Below are 20,000 nucleotides of genomic sequence, written 5' to 3' on the forward strand. Positions count from 1 at the left end.
CCGTCTGACCAGGGGGAGGCAGTATAGAGACCATGTTTTTTGTAAGGGTGCAGAGAGCAGTGATACTCAAACTCAGGCCCGTGGGCCACTTATGGCCTGTGGCACAATGTTGACTGGCCCAATCAATCAATCACTCAATAAGAAAAGAAAAAAAAAATAGACAGATTGAAGTTATCTTTAGCCTGCATTACTATTACATGAATAAACATCCAGGAAGGGAAAACCGAGTGCACTCACTCAGAGCAAAAGCAAAGCCTCAGCAAGCGCCGAAAAGTTGATGCAGAGAACCGGCACTTTAACCCAAAATGGACGAATGCTTTTGTTTCTTTTACCATCTCATGCAAATGCAATACCACTATGTTTAATCTGCAATACCACTATGTTTAATCTGCAATACCACTATGTTTAATCTGCAATACCACTATGTTTAATCTGCCAGAAAACAATGTAAGGCGCCAATGAAAGACAGAAGTTATCAGGTATCATTAATGTTGTCATTTGTATCAACTGGCCCTTGGTCCCTTGCCCTTTTTGTTGTGACCTTCGTTCTTGCTTACTTAGCGGGGCGATCGATCACACCGACACACATCGCTAGGAACACGTTCTCCTGTGGTACGTTACGCGTACCACCACCGGTAGATGTGGTAGGAAGTAACGGCGTACGCTAGGCAAGAACTGACAATTTGTAAGCTTGGCCCGGACCTCTGGCCAAGGGGTCCGAGCACTTAGCCTCCAATGCAGCCCGATAGTGTGTCGCATGTTCGAATCCCAATCCTGGCGACCTTTGCTGCGTGGCACGCCCCTCTCTCTCTCCCTCCCCATTTTCTGTCTATATACTGTATACTATCAATAAACAGGCAGGAAAAGCCAAAGAAATATCTTAAAAAATTAAAAAGAAAAGAAGTTAGTACATTGATGCTGTGCAGCACCTACAGACACCATCTGATGTAGTCATTTACCAGGCGTTTCTCCTCCTCAGATGAGAATAAAAGACTGGGAATGATGTCAAGAAGGGTGGGACACATTGGCAAATGCAGGTGAAACTTTGATAATTAGACTCGAGGCGCAACGTCAAACATTTCCCACGATTAATTATTTGATCACCCATGTTACGCAAGTTCATTAATTTGGTCAGTCAGTTAGACACGCGTCCACTTCGCACAGGCACATAGTGCTTGCTATTTTGCCTGATGCGTTGTTCTGCCAAGAGGTTTTTGAAGCATGTGTGATCATCAGCCCCCATTAGTGGTTCGCTTGAAATGTTTGATCTAGTCTTTGAGCAATTTCTCCCCCTCACTCTTTAATGATGTTTACCTGCTCTCCCAGTCAGGGGCGTCACAGGGGGGGGGGGGGGGGGGAGGAGTGAGACTGAGTTATTAGGGCCCAAGGTGGAGGGGCCTTACTTATTTTAGATACTTTAGCTATTCAAAAATATCTACATGCTTGTAGATCTGCTATTTTTGAAAAAAAGTCGTGAAAATGTGAGCAAATCTATGTATTTTTAAGCAAACATTTATAACTCAAATTTTGCTTCTGGGGGGGGGGGTCCCTGGAACTAAATATTTTGAGATGGGGGTCCGTGGCCAAATACCTATAATTTTGGGGGTCCTTCACGTGAAAAGGTTTGAGCACCACTGACATAGAAACCTAGGTTTTTCCAAAAACCTTAGAAGGATTTGAAATATTCAAATATTCATGATTTTTCAAAAATAGCAGATACACAAGCTCGCAGCGCGGCACTCGGTGCCGCGCTGCGAGCTTGTATACCTGCTATTTTTCAATAGTTAAAGCACAAAATAAATAATCCAGTGAATCCTTGTACCCAGGGCCCAGAATTTGGTGCGACACCCCTGCTCCCAGTTTCTTTGAGCACTACATTTATTCTCTTTGCACTCGACTTATGGGACTATATACACGGTCGTTTGTTGTCTAAGTTTCATGCTTACTCTTCTTACACAGATTTCACTCTTGCTCTGGTTAAGAGTGTCTGATAAATGCCTGAACTGTCAAATGTTTAATAATGCCGCTCTGGATAAATAAACAACAGATAAGCTTGTTATTTATCCAGTACACGACTCCAATTAAAATGTAATATCTTGAGATCATACCGTCTAATGGCAATCATTAACCTAGATTGCTGTACATCAATTAAGAAATGAATACGTTATCACCCACAGACGGCACCCACATCCATGTTGGCAATCAAACCGTTACCTTGTTATGCAATACAGAACCTTTGCAAGGAAACAGATGCGACAGGTCCTGGAAAATCGACCATTTTTTGTGAGCAAAACATTTAAAAACATATCATTGTATTCGGGCTAAATAGACACAACGGTGTTCAGTATAGTCTAATGAGCCCACATGGAGCCATTGTTTTCGAGAGAGCCCAGGTGTCAAATCATTCAAACGGCAGCTCCGTCTTGTTGTTTAGCGCTGTGTTTTTCTCTTTGCGGTCGGGACGCGATGCGAATGTCTTTGCAGGGGGGTAAAACTGAAAGAGAGCAATCCATCAGCCCATGTCGCAGCGCTCCTTCTGCGTTACTGTGTTGCTGATTGGATATGACAGCCTGTGGATGACTTAACGGCTCTCCCTCCCAATGTTTGATTCATTTTTAACCCCTTTAGGCCTAGAATTATTGAATGCTTTAACCAGTGAAAAATAGCAGATATACAAGCTCACAGCGCGGCACCGAGTGCCACGCAGCAAGCTTGTAGATCTACTATTTTTTTTTAAGTCGTGAAAATTTGTGCAAATCTTTGAATATATGTATTTTCAAAGCGACGTTTGTAACTCAAAGTTTGCTTCTGGGTGGTCCCTGGAACTAGATATTTTGAGATGGGGGTCCGTGGCCAAATAAACATCAGTTTGGGGGTCCTTCACATGAAAGGGTTTGAGAACCACTGACACAGTAGTCTCTCAAGAACAGACTAACTGAGCTCCAGTTAAGTGAAAAGGACCTTTTCTTTGACGATGGCCGGCCAGATTGGTGACATAGAAACATAGGTCTTTCAAAAAACCTTAGAAGTATTCAAAAGATAGAATCGGGTCAAAATTCTAATTTTCACGATTTTTCAAAAATAGCAGATCTACAAGCTCGCAGCGCGGCACTCGGTGCCGCGCTGTGAGCTTGTATATCTGCTATTTTTCATTAGTTAAAGCATAAAATTAACGATACACAATATGTGTACCCCGTTCTAAATGGGTTAAAAATGCAGAGTTTAAATAAATAAACTCAAATGCAAGCGCTAACTAATGCTCATTACGCCGTGTTGCCGAAGCAAGGCTGACATGCTCACAAAAAAAGAAATTGGACAATTTTAGAAGAAAAACAATAAACAGACAAAGGCTCCTAATGATACGTTGAGCGTTGATGTCTGATAATGAGTTTTTCTCTCATCTTCCGGGCTGTATAATGCCTAATCATAATACTTTGTTGTGTGCCCTGTTTTGCGCACCGAAAATAGCAGATCTACAAGCTGTAGATGTGCAATTTCTGCCGTGTGACACCGGTGCAAAGCCAGTTCTCCATTAAAGAGAGGTTCTTCAATCTGGAATACCGGTAGACACATACTTATTGCCAACTCATCTTCACTCAGTATGGTAAAAAGGGTAAATTTATACTGTATCGTCACTGTCGGGCAGAAACCTCGTTTGTTATTCTTCGTTGAGAAATGACTTCCAGGATCCAGGGGATGAACGAGTAACATCAGGACTTTATGGGGTTCCTTTTACCTGCACTTATTTCTGTCTTTTAATATTGTTACCTCTGTACCGTTTTTGGAGCTGTGTGAAACACAGGCTCCCTATACGTGGCTGTGTGGGTCTGTGTGTGTGTCTGTGTGTGTGTGTGTGTGTATGTAGCCTGACTTCGGCGCGTAACTAGTGCCGCACCATTTACGCCACTCGCGCAATATATACATCAAAATGTGCGGCTCGGCCGGGAATGGTGTTCTATTAACTTTCGTTCCGATCCGCCTTACCATGCCGACGTAATCGGCAAAAAACGACGCTTAATTGTCCCCATTGACTTATAATGGGACAATGCAAGAAATCACTTTCAAGTATTTTTCTCTCGTAAACCATAGGAGCTACAGTTTCAAACCTCGGAGAGGAGATTCATAATGATTTTAAGAATGAATCGAAAAATAATTACATCACTCGGCCTCATGGTGGCGCTATAACGGCCCACTTTACGTTTTGCCCCCTAACTCTTGAACCGTGGATCGGAAAATTAAAATTCTTTTTTCCCTGGATTCCTTGGGTCAAGACGCATCTCCCCATATAGGCCACGCCCATTTGCGCCAGGATAGATTTTCCGCCATCTTGAATTTTCTCCAAAACACACTTTTTGCTCCTTTTCCTACATATTTTCTTCAAATGTCACAAAAATCGGTACACATGATCCACACACACACACACACACACACACACACACACACACACACACACACACACACACACACACACACACACACACACACACACACACACACACACACACACACACACACACACACACACACACACACACACACACACACACACACACAGCTCCACTTCACACGGGTGCGTTTTTATTGTGCGAATAACTAAATTAAATCAAGTATAAAGTCGCATGTCACCCTGAGGTCGCATTTTCACCCTCAGGTGTCTTACTACTAGTATACAGTATATAGACAGAAAATGGGGGGAGAGAGAGAGAGAGAGAGAGAGACGGGCGTGCCACGCAGCAAAGGTCGTCAGAATGTACGTAGCTAAGAGCTTATTTACATGGAGGCTGTCTTATTTTGAACCAGACTCTCAAGGTTAAGTGAGTGAATGAGGGTTTGGCTGCTAGGTGCCATGGCATTGGTCCGAAGGTTCATTATTCCGAATTTGTTAAGAATACTATGCCTAACTCTAACCCTAACCTTAACCTCAGTAACCCTAACTAAATTCGGAATAATGAACCTTCGGACTAATGAACCTTCGGACTAATGAACCTTCGGACTAATGAACCTTCGGACTAATGAACCTTCGGACTAATGAACCTTCGGACTAATGAACCTTCGGACTTATGGGCAGTCCCCTGGCTGCTACACGCTTCACCCACCAAAAGCAAACAAACATGACTGCCATTGAATGAAACGCAATAACTAGAATTACGTTACTTGAATTCGGTTGTTTATATGTTGTGCTACTTTATTTTAATTACCAGTCCCTGACACCAGATAAAACGCCCCAATTATTATGTTTTGTGTATACTTTTTTGTTATTTTCTTCATTTTGTTAAAAACAGAAGCCTTTTTTGAAAACACAACCAGAGAGGGTTTTATTAATCTTTACCTTTAAGAACTTGTAATGCTGCTCCAGATCTTCATCCTTGAAGCCAGTCCCAATCTGCACAAGACAAGAAAAGAAGAGATAAGCCACATTTTAACCACACACACAAACACACAATATTCCCCCAACGCTGAAGATGGCAGACATTTGGCAGAGACACCTTTGTTTGTGTGCACCGTGCCAACAACAAACGCCTTGTCAGTGTGTTTCACCTGCAGGGCCTGTGTCACCTCTCAAAGACCGCAGCCCGCAGAGACCACGCTCACACACACCAAAGAGTCACCTAACATGGAGACAGACAGGCTGGCATGAAGGCAAAGAGGCAACAAAGAGAGCGAACGGACGATTTAGAAAACAAATCTTGGCAGCCGCAGGCTCTGGACAGACAGTAGATGGAAAAGTCTCTTCAAAGTTGTTGGGGGAGGAGGGGGGAAGCATTGCCCATTCATTCCCAATTGAAGTCCAATGGTTTGAAGAAGCAAGTTTGCATCAAGCATGCATCAAGCTTAGATAGATAGATACCTAGTTGCCCAGAGGCAGCACAGCAGTTAAAGTTACAGAGAAGAAAAAGAAAAAGACTACTGTAGTGTACAGTCCAAAGAGCAAGCACAAAAAAAGATAAATAAAACATAGTGTCGAAAGCTATTGCAAAAAAAAAAAAAAAGAAGACGAATATATACATAAAGTGACCACGAAACATTCAACGCTCATAAGTGACACGTCACACACACAAAAAAGCTATACTCAAAGCATAACTTAACAAACAGTGCCAAACAAAAGAGTGCACATAACAGTCACTGCTAGTCAATGCAGTCATGCAACACAAGTATAATAATGGGAGCCACAGCAAGACGCCACAGCAACCCTCTCAGGGAAAAGTACGTTAGAGGTCAGAGTCAGTACAACTTTTGTTCCAGTAGTGCAAGGTAACAGTTGTCCTAGGTAATCCTATTAGGTCTAGGATTGCAGTTAAAGGAGGCATTCTGACCAAAACTCATATAGGGTTAAATCTGCCTTTTATAATACCCAAATTCATACTTGCTTTAGTCGATTTCTTTCATAGCTGCCCCTGTTGCTAGATTTCGTGGGCCCTCTCATAACTAACGAAATCTAGCAACAGCGGCACACACACTTTCCTTGTTTTCCGCTTTTTTTATTTCTTTTTTAGTGGCGCTGCAACTCTTGATTCTTAGCTATTGTTCCATCGATTACCTTTTTTTATTACTTGATTTAATAATCAAAATGCAGAAATAGCCAACTACAAGCTCCATCTATTCTACGCATTGTGAACTTGTAAATCTGCTAATCTTTTATTTAAACCTCGCCTATGCCTAAATGGCATCTCAAAATCGAGATGCCATTTAGTTTTTTCTTAAAAAATAAACATTCCTTCTAAAATAACAAAAAGGTAGATTTGAACTCCTTGCAAATGTACAGTATATTTATGGTGTTCCGGTTCTGGGCATGTCATAATAGATAATGGCACATCTACTGTACAAACTCAATATCCCATCATGCACTGTGACCTTGTAGATCAGCTATTGGAAGAGATTTGGTGTAGAGGGACAAAAGTACAGACCCCTGGGGTCCCCAGTGAACGAAGAATAGGGGATTTTTAAGTGGTTAACCGATCTACATACAGTATGTACACATTGCAAAGTAAACTAATAAAATATCTATAAAATATTAACCCATTTAGGCCTGAACACAATATGACTCAATATTTTATGCTTTAAGTATAAAAAAATAGCAGATATACAAGCTCACAGCGCGGCACCGAGTGCCGCGCTGCGAGCTTGTAGATCTGCTATTTTTGAAAAATCGTGAAAATTAGAATTTTGACCCGATTCTATAAGTGTCTTTTAATGTTTCTATGTCAGCAATCTGGCCAGCCATCGTCAAAGAAAAGGTCCTTTTCACTTAACTGGAGCTCAGTTAGTCTGTTCTTGAGAGACTACTATGTCAGTGGTGCTCAAACCTTTTCATGTGAAGGACCCCCAAAATGATATTTATTTGGCCACGGACCCCCATCTCAAAATATTTAGTTCCAGGGACCACCCAGAAGCAAAATTTGAGTTACAAACGTTCGCTTTGAAAATACATATATTCAAAGATTTGCAAAAAAAAAATCACAATTTTTTTCAAAAATAGCAGATCTACAAGCTCGCAGCGCGGCACTCGGTGCCGCGCTATTTTTCACTGGTTAAAACATTCAACAATTCTAGGCCTAAATGGGTTAAAGACCACAGACCTCTCTCTCTCTCGTTACACTGTAGTTGTTGCTGAGAACGCACTCTTTTGGAGCGAGATCAAATTAATGATTCCCAATTTACATCTTACTTGATGGCCTCATTTTTAATAAGGTTAGGTAATATTCATTCTGGTTTAAATAAAAGCCCGGGTTATTAACCGACGTTTTATTGGTATATATAGAATGGATACTCATTCTGAGCAAGCTCAGCTGTGCCGATATAAATTTTTTCCTTGACACGAAACGGGAAATAATAATCAAAGCGCTGGGGAGCGGGTGAGCGTTCACTTGTGGTCGGTAGTTTTTTGACAAGCAGACACAGCTGCTCCGCGCTCCGATGCACCGCAGATCATGTTGGATTTCTGAACGGGGATTTTTGGATTGCTAGTGGAGTGGAAAGGGTTTCAGCTCGTTTCAGCTTAACCGAATACATTTATTTGAATCGACTTTGTGTGACTACATTTAGTGCAGCGGCCGTACGCCGTAGACAGGCAGCATGGGCACTAAGCCTGGTTAACGCATTTAGACCGGAAGCACATTATTACGCATTATTTTATGCCATAACTATTGAAAAAAAAAAAAAAAAAAAAAAAGATATACAAGTTCACAGTGCGCTGCAAGCTTGTAGATTTTTTGGATATTTTTGAATCTTTTAGAAGTTTTTTGAAAAACCTATGTTTCTACGCCAGTGGTTCTCAAACTTTTTCATGTCAAGGACCCCCAAAATTACATGTATTTGGCCGCGGAACCCCATCTCAAAATATGCTGTTCAAGGGACCACCCGGAAGCAAGTAAATGAGTTACAAATGTTCGCTTTTAATGTTCTGCAGATCTACAAGCTCGCTGTGAGCTTGTATATCTGATATTTTTCAATAGTTAAAGCATTAAATGGGTTAAAGCAACCCAAATGGAGTGGATATGAGCAGCACTGTGATCCTGTGGATGAGGCGTTGGATATCGCCGTGTGATGACGCCTCTCCCAGGTACTGCGCGTGGCCGTCAAACATCAAGACGACAAGGCTCCAGTAGTAAGGGAAAGTTAGCCTCATGCTGGACCAATCTGGGAACTAAATCTAGGGTTCCCACGGTCATGAAATTCCTGGAAATATTTTGAAATTAGAAAAATATTTTTCCAGTACTGGAAAAGTTTTGGAATTTATCAAGGGTCCTGGAAGGTCCTGGAAAGAAAATATCTATGCATTGTCTTTGGTTATTGTAGAGCATGTAGATCTGCTAGTTGTGAGGCGTTGTGAGCATGTAGATCTGCTATTTTCACAATAGCACCGTGTTATACAAAATTCCTCAACTCTTAGTGCTCGTCAGGGTGCCGGGTTCCCAGTTAAAACATGATTATTTGGGGGGTCACGGCCTGAAGTAAGCAACCTGTTATTGAGCTGAATTATTGTTATATAGACCTGGAAATTGGGTTCAATATTCTGGGAAGAAAGATATTGGAAATGATTTAGTTCCCAGATTGGTCCCTTACTACAGGCTGTTATTCATCCACTAACAGCTTGGCCTTCAACACCGGAGTCCCCGCCGGGCTGGCTTAGCAAACTAAACGATCTGGGTCTGAACCTTTAAGTGCCTGGGTCCTGGACCACAGGTAGAGATGGTGGGCAGTGGAGAAGAATTATTCTGTATACTATATTGTTATTATGGTTGCTTATTTCTAACCTTTCTATTTTACTACCACTCATTGTACTAATATAATCCATTATATGTGATAGCTTGTAAGAGCCTAAATGTCTCTTCTAAGCCTGATAGCCATTGTTTATGTTACAACCCATCTTGTTATGGTTCAGCCTGTCCTGGAGGCGGCTACAGTATAACTATGGTCTGATCCCTGTGCTCTTGTATTGGCAGAATTACCGTACCACTGACCCGAGTTCTATCTTATTTCTCCACATGACATCATGTACATAAAGCATAACCATCACCCTCTACAACATTGTCTCGACCATTATTTGCCTCGCCAATTGCTGATTGGCCTTGATGGCACCGTAATGGCTAATCTTACACTCGGTTGTATGCTGAAAATAGCCGATCTACAAGCTCACAACGTGCAACACCCGAAAATTAAAAATGCTTAGTTCTACTGGATCTCCACTAGTCACTCCCTAACATTTTAGTCTAAAATATATTGACAATTTCGTTGACAAATAAAAGCCAGACTTAAGCCTTAGTCATCAAAAGTAGCTTGGGAAATTAACAGTGCCTCGGTGGGTGCTAGGGCATTAACGACTTGTGATTTTTGCAAGTCGACTTGACTCAGTAAAAAGTTTGAAGTCGACGTTATCGTTAGATGACGTCATCACATCACACACGACCCCCCAATTATTTTTGGGGGTCCCCAGATAATAAACTTAATGTGCAACATTGTTTTCTCACTCAACTGTCAACAAACCAACATAAAGTTTAAGTATATAGAGGGTATATTCACATTTTTATTACCTCTAAAATGACAAATTAAACATTGTCCAATTGTCAAATATATAGAGGCAGAAATTGTGAAAATAGCCGATCTACATGCTCACAACGCCTCGCAGTAGATCTGCTATTTTCACAATAGAACCATATTATACCAAATGTAATGTAGCACTGTAATATTGGATAATTCCGTCCTTGACAATAAGCAATCCTACTGTTTGAATGCTGTACAGACGCACACATGGAGCAAAAATAATGATAGAAAAAAATACAAAGGATTTTTTTTTTCAACTTTGACTTCCTCTGGTGGGAGTCGACTTGTGTAATGAAGTCGACTCAGTCGACTTGTCGACTTTTCCGTTAATGCCCTAGTGGGTGCGCATCGCTGAGGACCTGACCCGGAGAATGCACATGGAAGTCTGTGCCAAAGAAGGATAAGGCAGCACCTGCACTGCCTTTAGACGGCCAAGTACAGTCAAGGTGTCACAGAAAAGACCTTCCACTCTGCTACAGTACCACCCAGAGAGCTTCTACTGGCAGGCTGCATCACTGTCTGGCATGGAAACAAGACACTCTCGGGGGCCCTGCCAGTCCTTGGGAAGGTGGTGTGCGAGGGTACCATAGGGAGACCCCGTACGCCCCTGCTGGATATCTGCTGGCTGTTAGAGCCATAAACAAAGACAACAAGCATAAAGAGAGGGGGGGGGGGAAGCATGGGTTGCCACTAGGAACTGTGGCCATTCCTACTGGATTGCTTAACCCAGTGGTTCTCAAAGTGGATTCCAGGGACTCTGTGGGTTCCTTTAGGGGGGTCTAAATTGACCCATACAAGTCTGTAACTCTTGACAGTGTACTAATGGAACCAAATGGACCTGAACTCCATTTGTACACTGTCAAGAGTTAAGAGGAGACCTTGACATTTTTAAGTTTGAGAAACACTGCCTTAACCCAACATGGCACAATGTATATACCTATAAGGCAAGGTAGTGGTACACATATACATGCCTTATTCTTTCCCCATTTTATTGTTTTATGTTGCTAGTATCTTGCTCATATGGTATAGTTGATGTTACTACTAGTGCTGCTGCTATACAAACAAGAGAAGAGCGCACACCAGTATTGATGAGGTTCTGCTGACCTTGGTATATAAGTATAGAAGTGAAGAAAAGGCTGCACACTTATAGCCACGATGCAGGATTTATTGAAGGGATACCGATGTTTCTACCTGGTTAAGTCTTCTTCAGGGAATACCAGTGCTGCTGATATACAAGGTACCTGTGTTACTACTGCTGCTATAGTATATACACAAACCTTCTGCACATTATGGTCATATATGGTCTTATAGCAAGTTTCTTCTTCATTTCTTGTTGTGGCACATTTCTGGGGACCTCACATACTTGTATTTGGCTGCTTGTACATACGAGTAGTAAGTAAAAGATATAAACCTTGGGGATTCTAGCTGCTTGTGCCTGTGTGAGTAGAATAAGATAAACCTTGGCGGATGCTGTGCAAGGTTACAGCGGCCCAGGGCCACGCGGGAACCTGCGAGGCAGACAGCCGTGGTAGTGCTTTTTTACAGTGTGACTCTGCATGAGTCTGTCTCTCTATGAGAGGGGGTGTGTGTGTGTGTGTGTGTGTGTGTGTGTGTGTGTGTGTGTGTGTGTGTGTGTGTGTGTTAGTGTGTGTGTTGTAGTGCAGGCATTATAGGCATTATAGGAATTAACCTTGGACAAATTGCAACAGAAACTCTTTCAACTTTTTTTGTTTCATAAACTTGTTGGTAACAACAAGTCCTAAGAAATCCCAGTGGTGAAAAGGATGTTGAAAGTTATGGTCCCATTAACTTTACTATACAAACTAGGGTTTTTTTCATGATTCTGAATCCATTGCAAGCATTTGTTTTGCATGAGAAACATTCCTTGGGCTCTCGCAAAACTGTGAAAAGTGAAATTATAGTTTTGTGGGTCAGTTTTTAGCAGAATTAATGTTTTTCATGCAAAACAAATGCTTGCAATGGATTCAGAATCACGAAAAACGGAATGGAAAAAAACTAGTTTGACCCCTCACATGCTACTTAAAGCAGATTATTATTTTTTTTGTATAGTAAAGTTAACCCAAACTTTCAGCAGCTTTTTCAATATGTTCCACCACCGGGATTTCTTAGGACTGTTGATATGTTGTTACCAACATATTTATGAAACAAAATGAGTTGAAAGAGATGTCCTGGGTTAAACCCTTATTATCCATAGAATGCCTGCACTATATTTGTCTGTCCGGATTTAATCTCGCGAACGACTACTGGACCACCTGAATAAACACACTTCATACTTTTTGAGATAGAAACGTTATAATTGAAGTCACAGGGCTCCGACTGAACTGAAAGCTTGCCCACATTTGGAGTCATAAGACATTGATATCGTCTCTGTCGGGTGGAAACCTCAAACGTCCAAAACTGTGACTTTTCAGGATTCAAATTCTAAAAGCTCAAAACGCAAAAAAAAACCCACAAAAAGTTAAGAATATGGAGATAAGGTTTCTGCCCGACAGCAATGATATGTCATACTGTAAAGCAGGGGTCTTCAACTTTTTCAGGCCAAGGACCCTTTAGTTGAGAGAGATATGAAGCAGGGACCCCCACAACCTTTTCAGAGATTCCATATACCAGGGGTGGGCAACTTTGTTGATGGCGAGGGCCACTATATTTCCACCTTCACTCCAGAGGGCCAGATTGCATATTGCTACGTCCTACTTTGTCATTCTAGTATCTCATACAAAAGAAGCAAAAATAGCAGATCTACAAGCTCAAAACGCATCGCAGCTTGTAGATCGACTATTTTTACTTCTTTTGAATTGGAATCCGAATTATTTTTGGTTATTTTTTTAATTGGAATCCTGAAATGTAACATTTTTATTTCATTTCAAACACATTTAGTTATATACCGGTAGTCATGTTGACTTTATGTACCAAAATACAAATACATTGGACATAAAAAATACATTTTAATACTACTATACTAGTCATTAAGCTACTAATTTAGACTGACGCAATTAAAGCAGGTCATGTTTTGAATTGTAACAGCTGAAATCAATAATATGTCAGTATTTTGGTATTAAACATGGGCCGCATTAAGTGGAGGTGGGGGCCGCATGTGGCCCCCGGGCCGCCAGTTGCCCCTGTATGCCATATACAGTAGTTTCATTGTTTGGCAGAACAGTGTATTTTGGATTGATGTCAATTTGTGTTTCCTCCTCCAAAAATAGCCGATCTGCTATGTTTGGCTAAAGTTATCAGAATAAGGACACTAGGGTTCACGTGATTAATATAAAAAAGGAGAACAACGTTTTGGAGGACCCCCTGTAGTAACTCTGAGGACCCCCTAGGGGTCCCGGACCCCCTGTTGAAGACCCTTGCTGTAGAGGACCGACGTCACAGCAGGCTGGACACATGAAGTCCCAGATGCACGTTGGATCCACTCCCATGTCCCATGTGGATTGCAACGTGTTGTAGCTGGTAGATCTTTGTTTTGGCACCCAGGCCCCGACAGGTTCTGAGATCTTCTGAAAGCTTTTTTCCTGTCTGTCACATCTTTAAATCCTAGAGATTTGGCCGAGATGCGTGCGATGCATTTTGATGCCAAATCCTCTTTCTTTCATTGTAATCTTATTTTTATCCCATCTGATGTAGTCCGCGTGTCTAATCCAAACCACAGAGATAGTCTTTCTTAAAAGTAACGATCAAGGCTGAGATAAATAAATAACCCTGTTGTTAACCACTGCTGTGAAACCGACCTAATACACTACCCATCTATGTGCCCTTGAGTTAGGAACTTAAAGGGATATTTCACTTTCAAAAAAACGTTGTCACTTTATCATCTAATCAGGCTTCTGGGAACGCCAAGGACAGTTTTTGAATTTCTTCAATCAGTATTTAGATATTTGATATTCATTTCCCCCCTTCCAGGACCTTCCTATACAGACCCATTATAACTTCAAACTCCATTTTAACCATGATAGATTCAATGAAAACACCTGTCCTTTTTCTGGTGACTCCTGACACCCTCTGAATAGGTGAGCAGGCCGTGTTTTTTTGCTAACATTCTATTCTATTCATTTTTTGAGGAAATGAAAATGATTAAATACAATAAAAGACAGGTGTTTTCATTGAATCTGTCATGGTTAACACTTAAGTTGCAATCAATTAAATGTCTTTGAAGGTCTAAGATGCCATGGTCTCCATAGACTTCCATGTAATTCATAGTGCACAGATCGTGCACGCCTTGCGATCATGCCTAATACATTTCTTTTCTCGGGGTTGGCAAGAGAAGTAGTGTTAAAATGGAGTTTGAAGTTATAATGGGTTTGTATAGGAAGGTCCTGGAAGGGGGGAAATGGGGGAAATGAATATCAAATATCTAAATACTGAATGAAGAAATTCTAAAAACTGTCCTGGGTGTTCCCAAAAGCCTGATAAAATGACAAAAGGTTTTTCCAAAGTGAAATATCCCTTTAAAGCAGTAATCCGTAAGATCCATGTCCTACCCGGGATACAAAGCAGAAAGGACGCAGACAAAAACAAAACAAGTGTCTCTGTCTACAATGATCTAAAAATCCGATCAATCTGCAATACATTCAACGGTGGAGGAATTTTGAGGTTAAATGTAAAAGCCGACATCCAATCCCCTGGAACCCCAAATGACTCCCCTGCCCGGTGCATCCCGAGTTTAACTATCAAATACCTGGAACGCGCCCGAGTCGCGTTAGATTTGAACCACTTTAACCATTATTTTATGCTTTAACTATTGAAAAATAGCAGATATACAAGCTCAGAGCGCGGCACCGAGTGCCGCGCTGCGAGCTTGTACTGTAGATCTGCTATTTTTGAAAAATCATGAAAATGTGTGCTTTGAATATCTTTGACCCGATCTTTGACACGACTTCTAAATCCTTCCTCTAAATCAGCTGTTCTCAAACTTTTTCATGTCAAGGACCCCCAAAATTACAATCATTTGGGCGCAGACCCCCGTCTCAAAATATGTTGTTCCAGGGACCCCCCCAGAAGCAGAGATTTGAGTTACAAAAGTCTGCTTTGAAAAATATATATTGAAAAATTTGCACACATTTTCAGACTTTCAAAAATAGCAGATCTACAAGCTCGCAGCGCGGCACTCGGTGCCGCGCTGTGAGCTTGTATATCTGCTATTTTTCCAATAGTTAAAGCATTCAATAATTGTAGGCCTAAATGGGTTAAAACAACGTATTCAGTAAAGTAAAGTAAATGGATTGCAGCAGCCTTAACCCTGATGGCTCCAGCCAAGCTGCTACCACAGCCAACAGCAGCAGACTGGAATCACTGGGCAGCATCCAGGTGTAAATGAGTGTGTGTGCTCAGAACAAAGAGGAACACATGCACGCTCAGCAAAACCCCTTCCCGGGGATGAATGAATACGGGTTCAAACAGAAAGGGGAAGAAATGGACGATGGGAGGGATTGTGCGGGACGGGAGGTGATTGAAGTCTTATCAATGCTTGTTCACACTCCTCCGCTCGTGTGATTGTAAAACCAGACGGCCTGAAAACAAAGCCTTAACAACGCGCTTAAGGGTTTATATTCATAGACATGCGCCTAAAGTGATATGCTTATATATCGCCGCAGTCGGGGAGAAACCTGTCCAAGCCATATTTTAACTTTGTGTTTTTTTCTATAAATAACTGTCCTACTACAGTGTCACACAAAAGCATTGTATTTTCAAAACTTTTATCCGACAATTTTAGTAACCCATTTTTTTCACCTGGTGTCAATTGTCTAATGTAATTCTTGGCGCTACACTCCCTCTGCCAACCTGGGGGAGAGCAACGGACTGACCTCATGCTTCCTTCTATGCACGAGGAGTCCACGCCGCTTCTTATCATCTGACAGGGGGGGAGTTTCCGGCTGGAAGTAGCGCGTGGAAGGAACACGTTACTCCAACCAGTTCTTTTCCCCCTCCATCAAGCCCCGGCTGGCCAGTATAGAGACGAGGATTACACAAAAGCATTGTAAAAAAAAAAACATCGAAAATAGAAGATCGACAAATGCACATAGCAACGCGTTTTACAGGGATGCCAAGTTGAAATGGACACACAAACACACGCACACACACACAATATATTTAGGGTCTTCAACAGGGGGCCCTCAGAGTTACTACAGGGGGTCCTCCAAATCTTTGAGTGATTGAACTTTTTTCTTATTCTTTTTTATATTAACCACTTGAACCCTAGTGTCCATATTCTGAGAACATTAGCCAAAAATAGCAGATCTACAAGCTAGATCGGCTATTTTCAGCAAAGAGCTTTGGTGTAGAGGGGAAAAAGAGCAGACAGAGTGAAAGGTCAAGTTTATTAGGTAATGACGGTTCAAGTGGTTAAATATCTTAAAACACAAATCGTCATGAATCCAAAATACACTGATGATTGGAATCTATGAACCGGTTGTGGGGGTCCCTAGCTCATCTCTCTCTCAACTAAGGGGTCCTTGGCCTGAAAATTTTGAAGACCCCTGCAATATATAATACAGATAAACTAGCGCGTACACACCTTGCAGATGGACTGGAACTCTTCGTTGTCCTCGTCGTAGCAGGCCAGCAGGAAGCCTCCGTAGGTCCCCGTCCTCTTGCCCTTCCCCAGGTAGGCTCCGATCACACACAGGTCCATGGTGTCCCCCACGCCCTCCAGATAGTCCTTCTTCAACTGGACACACACACACACACACACACACACACACACACACACACACACACACACACACACACACACACACACACACACACACACACACACACACACACACACACACACACACACACACACACACACACACACACACACACACACACACACACACACACAAGAGGGAGGGGGGTGTGACAGACACAGAGAGATTACAAGGGAGTTGGTGAGTGACAGAGAAGGACATCTCAGGTTAATGTGTGTGTGTCCACATGTCTATTGGAGTGTGAGTGTGTGTGTGTGTGTGCCAGAGGCAGAGTGAGAGTGTGCATGCAAATGCATGTAGACTCATGTAGTGTACACGCAATTCTGTGTGTGTGTGTGTGTGTGTGTGTGTGTGTGTGTGTGTGTGTGTGTGTGTGTGTGTGTGTGTGTGTGTGTGTGTGTGCGGTACGTGCGTGTGTAGTGTGTACATGTATTACTATACTTGAGTGCAGTTGAGTTAAGCTTACAATTAGGAGAAGATTCCAATTAGTGTTAGGATTCAGCATTTAGAAGTTAAGTTTAGGATTAGGACTAGGCATAGTTGAGTGCTGCTGCCGTGCACAGAATTAAGCAGATCTACAAGCTTGAATGTCGACGTGATCATGTAGATCGGGGATTTTCAGTGCCTGTCACCAGCATACAACTCAGGCTTCGTATTTAGAGTTAGTTAAAAATGCCGTCCCAAAACCTTGATGTCACTTTACAAGTATGAAAATACAAACGCGTGTGTGTGTGTGTGTGTGTGTGTGTGTGTGTCCGTGTATATGTGTGTATGTGTGTGTGTATGTACTCTTTTGTGTCATAAACGGCGTGAGATCTGGTATATGACTGTGTGTTAGATCTAGAGAGGGAGCCAGAGCGGGTGTAAATCATGACAGATTGCTACCAGCTTCTTTCCAATTGCTGCTCAAATTTGGCTCCGTTTCATGACTTTGTCTCCACTCTTGCAGACAACATGTCAGGCATTCAACCAATCTGAAGGTGCTATTGTTCTTCGGTACGCCTGGAAAGTAACACGAGCGCCTGATGAGATTCTAAAGAAAAAAAGAAAATCGCTGTGATCCTGTCACAGTTTGGGAAAAAGGGAAATGATTTCCTCCAGCGCGCTCGCGCATGTGTGTTTTACGTGCGTCGACAGTGAGCCTGTGAGTACATGTTGTTCACTGGTGTGCAGGACTGTGTGCCCCATTTAAACGGATCTATGGTGCATGGTCTAAAGCCTTGGGACCGCGTCCAGCTCCACTTCTGCTAGTTGAACGCTCAACTCCACTCAAATTGTATTTATAAAGCACATTTGAAATGGCCGAAGCCAACCAAAGTGCTGTACGGACTAGGGCTGTCACAATTATTACATGATCGTCTAATCGCAATTATTTGACATACAGTAAACGCGATTATTTTTACATAATCGTCATAATCGTTTCCATATTTTTTTTAAGTAAAAAAATTGTGGAAATAGCAGATCTACAAGCTCACAACGCGTCGGGATCGGCTATTTCCACAATCAATGTTCTTTTTTTAAGTATAAAGTTGTCAAATATGTCAGTAATTTCTGTGTATATTTAGGTTATGCGTCATATCTACCATGTGCAACTTCAAAGCCAAACAGAAATGTAATTGTCAACGACAACAACAATTAAATCGCAATTATTTGAGTGACAATTAATCGGCATGTAAAATGTCATAATCGTGACAGCCCTAGTACGGACCAAGAGAACAACAGTAACACAACAAAATATCCAGGACATTAAAATATAACAAATTAAAACACACAGCAGAAAAGAACTGTGAGGTGGGGCCTGTGGTCCTGGGGTGCCCCAAGGCCAGAGGAAAGAAATATGCCTTTAGTAATGATTTAAAAAGTGTCTACGGACTGGGATGCGTTAATGTTAATCGGCAGGAAATTCCAAAGCCTCTGGGCAGACGCAGCGAAGGCTCCATTACCTCTGGCGATCCGAAGCATAATCTGGGCCAAAAGACCTTGTATTTAGAGTCTGAATTAGTCGTGGGTGTGTTTAGGGCGCAAGCCAATGAATTAATTAAACCAACCAGTGTTGTTTCCCCATTCATTTAAGAGCCAGGTGAACCTGCGGATTGCAAATTGCTATTTAACCCATTAAGACCGATTAAGGCCGATTCTACACCTTCTACATCGGTAGTTCTCAAACGTTCTTGTGCCAAGGACTGATATACATATTTCAAGATTTTTTAAAAATGTTCAAAAATAGCAGAAGTGCCAGCGGCACGAAGTGACGCTCTGTGAGCTTGTACATCTGAAATCAGCAAGATGGAAGAAAACGGAAAGTGATTTTTTTTCCTGTTCAGGAAACAGACTTACTCGTGGGCGTGTCCGCACGTCTTCTGGCATCGCCAGAACGCCAGCACAATGCCAAAAATCATATCATAAATTACAAGTAGATAAACTACTGAAGCAGTTAAAAGCATTTTCTTCTCTTTTTTCACGGCAGGTGCAGACTAACATTTCAATATTCCATCTACATCAGATGAGACAGAAACTCCTCCGACTCCGTCTCTGATGAAGATGTAGTATTGCGTGTAACGTTCGTCTGCTGCACCTGCCATAGAACACAAAAAAAAAGAAAGGCTTTAAAATGCCCTTCTGCTCCAGTAGCCTTCCTTCTCACTTCTGCGTGTCCCGTTGCAGAGATGCCTGCCTGTTAGAGCCGTGAGGCATGGAGCTATTCTCTCTGTTCAGCCATATAATGATGTCTGGAGACGGGGAAAACACGAGCTAACCGCTCACTGAGAACATCAAGTGGAAAAGGAGAGGTGGGACTCCTGTACCTGCTATGGAGGCTCTGACTTCAACTCAGTGATGCTGCTGCTGCTGCTGCTGCTGGCGGCGCCGTTGATTTCGTCGACTAAAACTATGACGGAAAACGCAGGTCGACTACCCCTTTTTTTCCGCGGAAGAGAACTAAATAATAACTAAGCTGTGATGATGACTAAAACTGATTAAATATGCTGAAACAGTGAGATGTTGCTCAGTGTGTGTCTGTAATCAACATGTAGGTCCTCTTGTAGCTAATGTGCTCGTGATGTTCATATGGTAGTAGATTTGATCATAAACGGCCATTTATGTGAACCGTCTATGACGTCTGACATCATATGATACAATCCCTTTTATGCCCATATATGGAGATACCTGATGTCATCAATAGTCACACTTGCAAATTAATTCGGTCCTTGTCCCTTTTATACCCATATATGGATATCCCTGATA

At 42.0% G+C, this 20,000-nt stretch overlaps 1 protein-coding gene across 2 annotated transcripts in view; it reads right to left on the bottom strand.

The window, feature by feature from the left end:
- lig1 (ligase I, DNA, ATP-dependent) overlaps window positions 1-20,000 on the bottom strand; it is a 109,114-nt gene that overhangs the window by 16,505 nt on the left and 72,609 nt on the right. For both annotated transcript variants that reach the window (XM_080725354.1, XM_080725353.1), the window contains 2 exons: window positions 16,580-16,732; window positions 5,330-5,383 (listed from right to left, as the gene is read on the bottom strand). In XM_080725354.1, the coding sequence (XP_080581480.1) occupies window positions 5,330-5,383; window positions 16,580-16,732 (207 nt within the window). The remainder of the gene's footprint in view (window positions 1-5,329; window positions 5,384-16,579; window positions 16,733-20,000) is intronic.

This window comes from Nannobrachium achirus (genome assembly GCF_963921795.1).
Source record: "Nannobrachium achirus genome assembly, chromosome: 5".
In the NCBI taxonomy this organism is placed as follows: Eukaryota; Metazoa; Chordata; class Actinopteri; order Myctophiformes; family Myctophidae; genus Nannobrachium; species Nannobrachium achirus.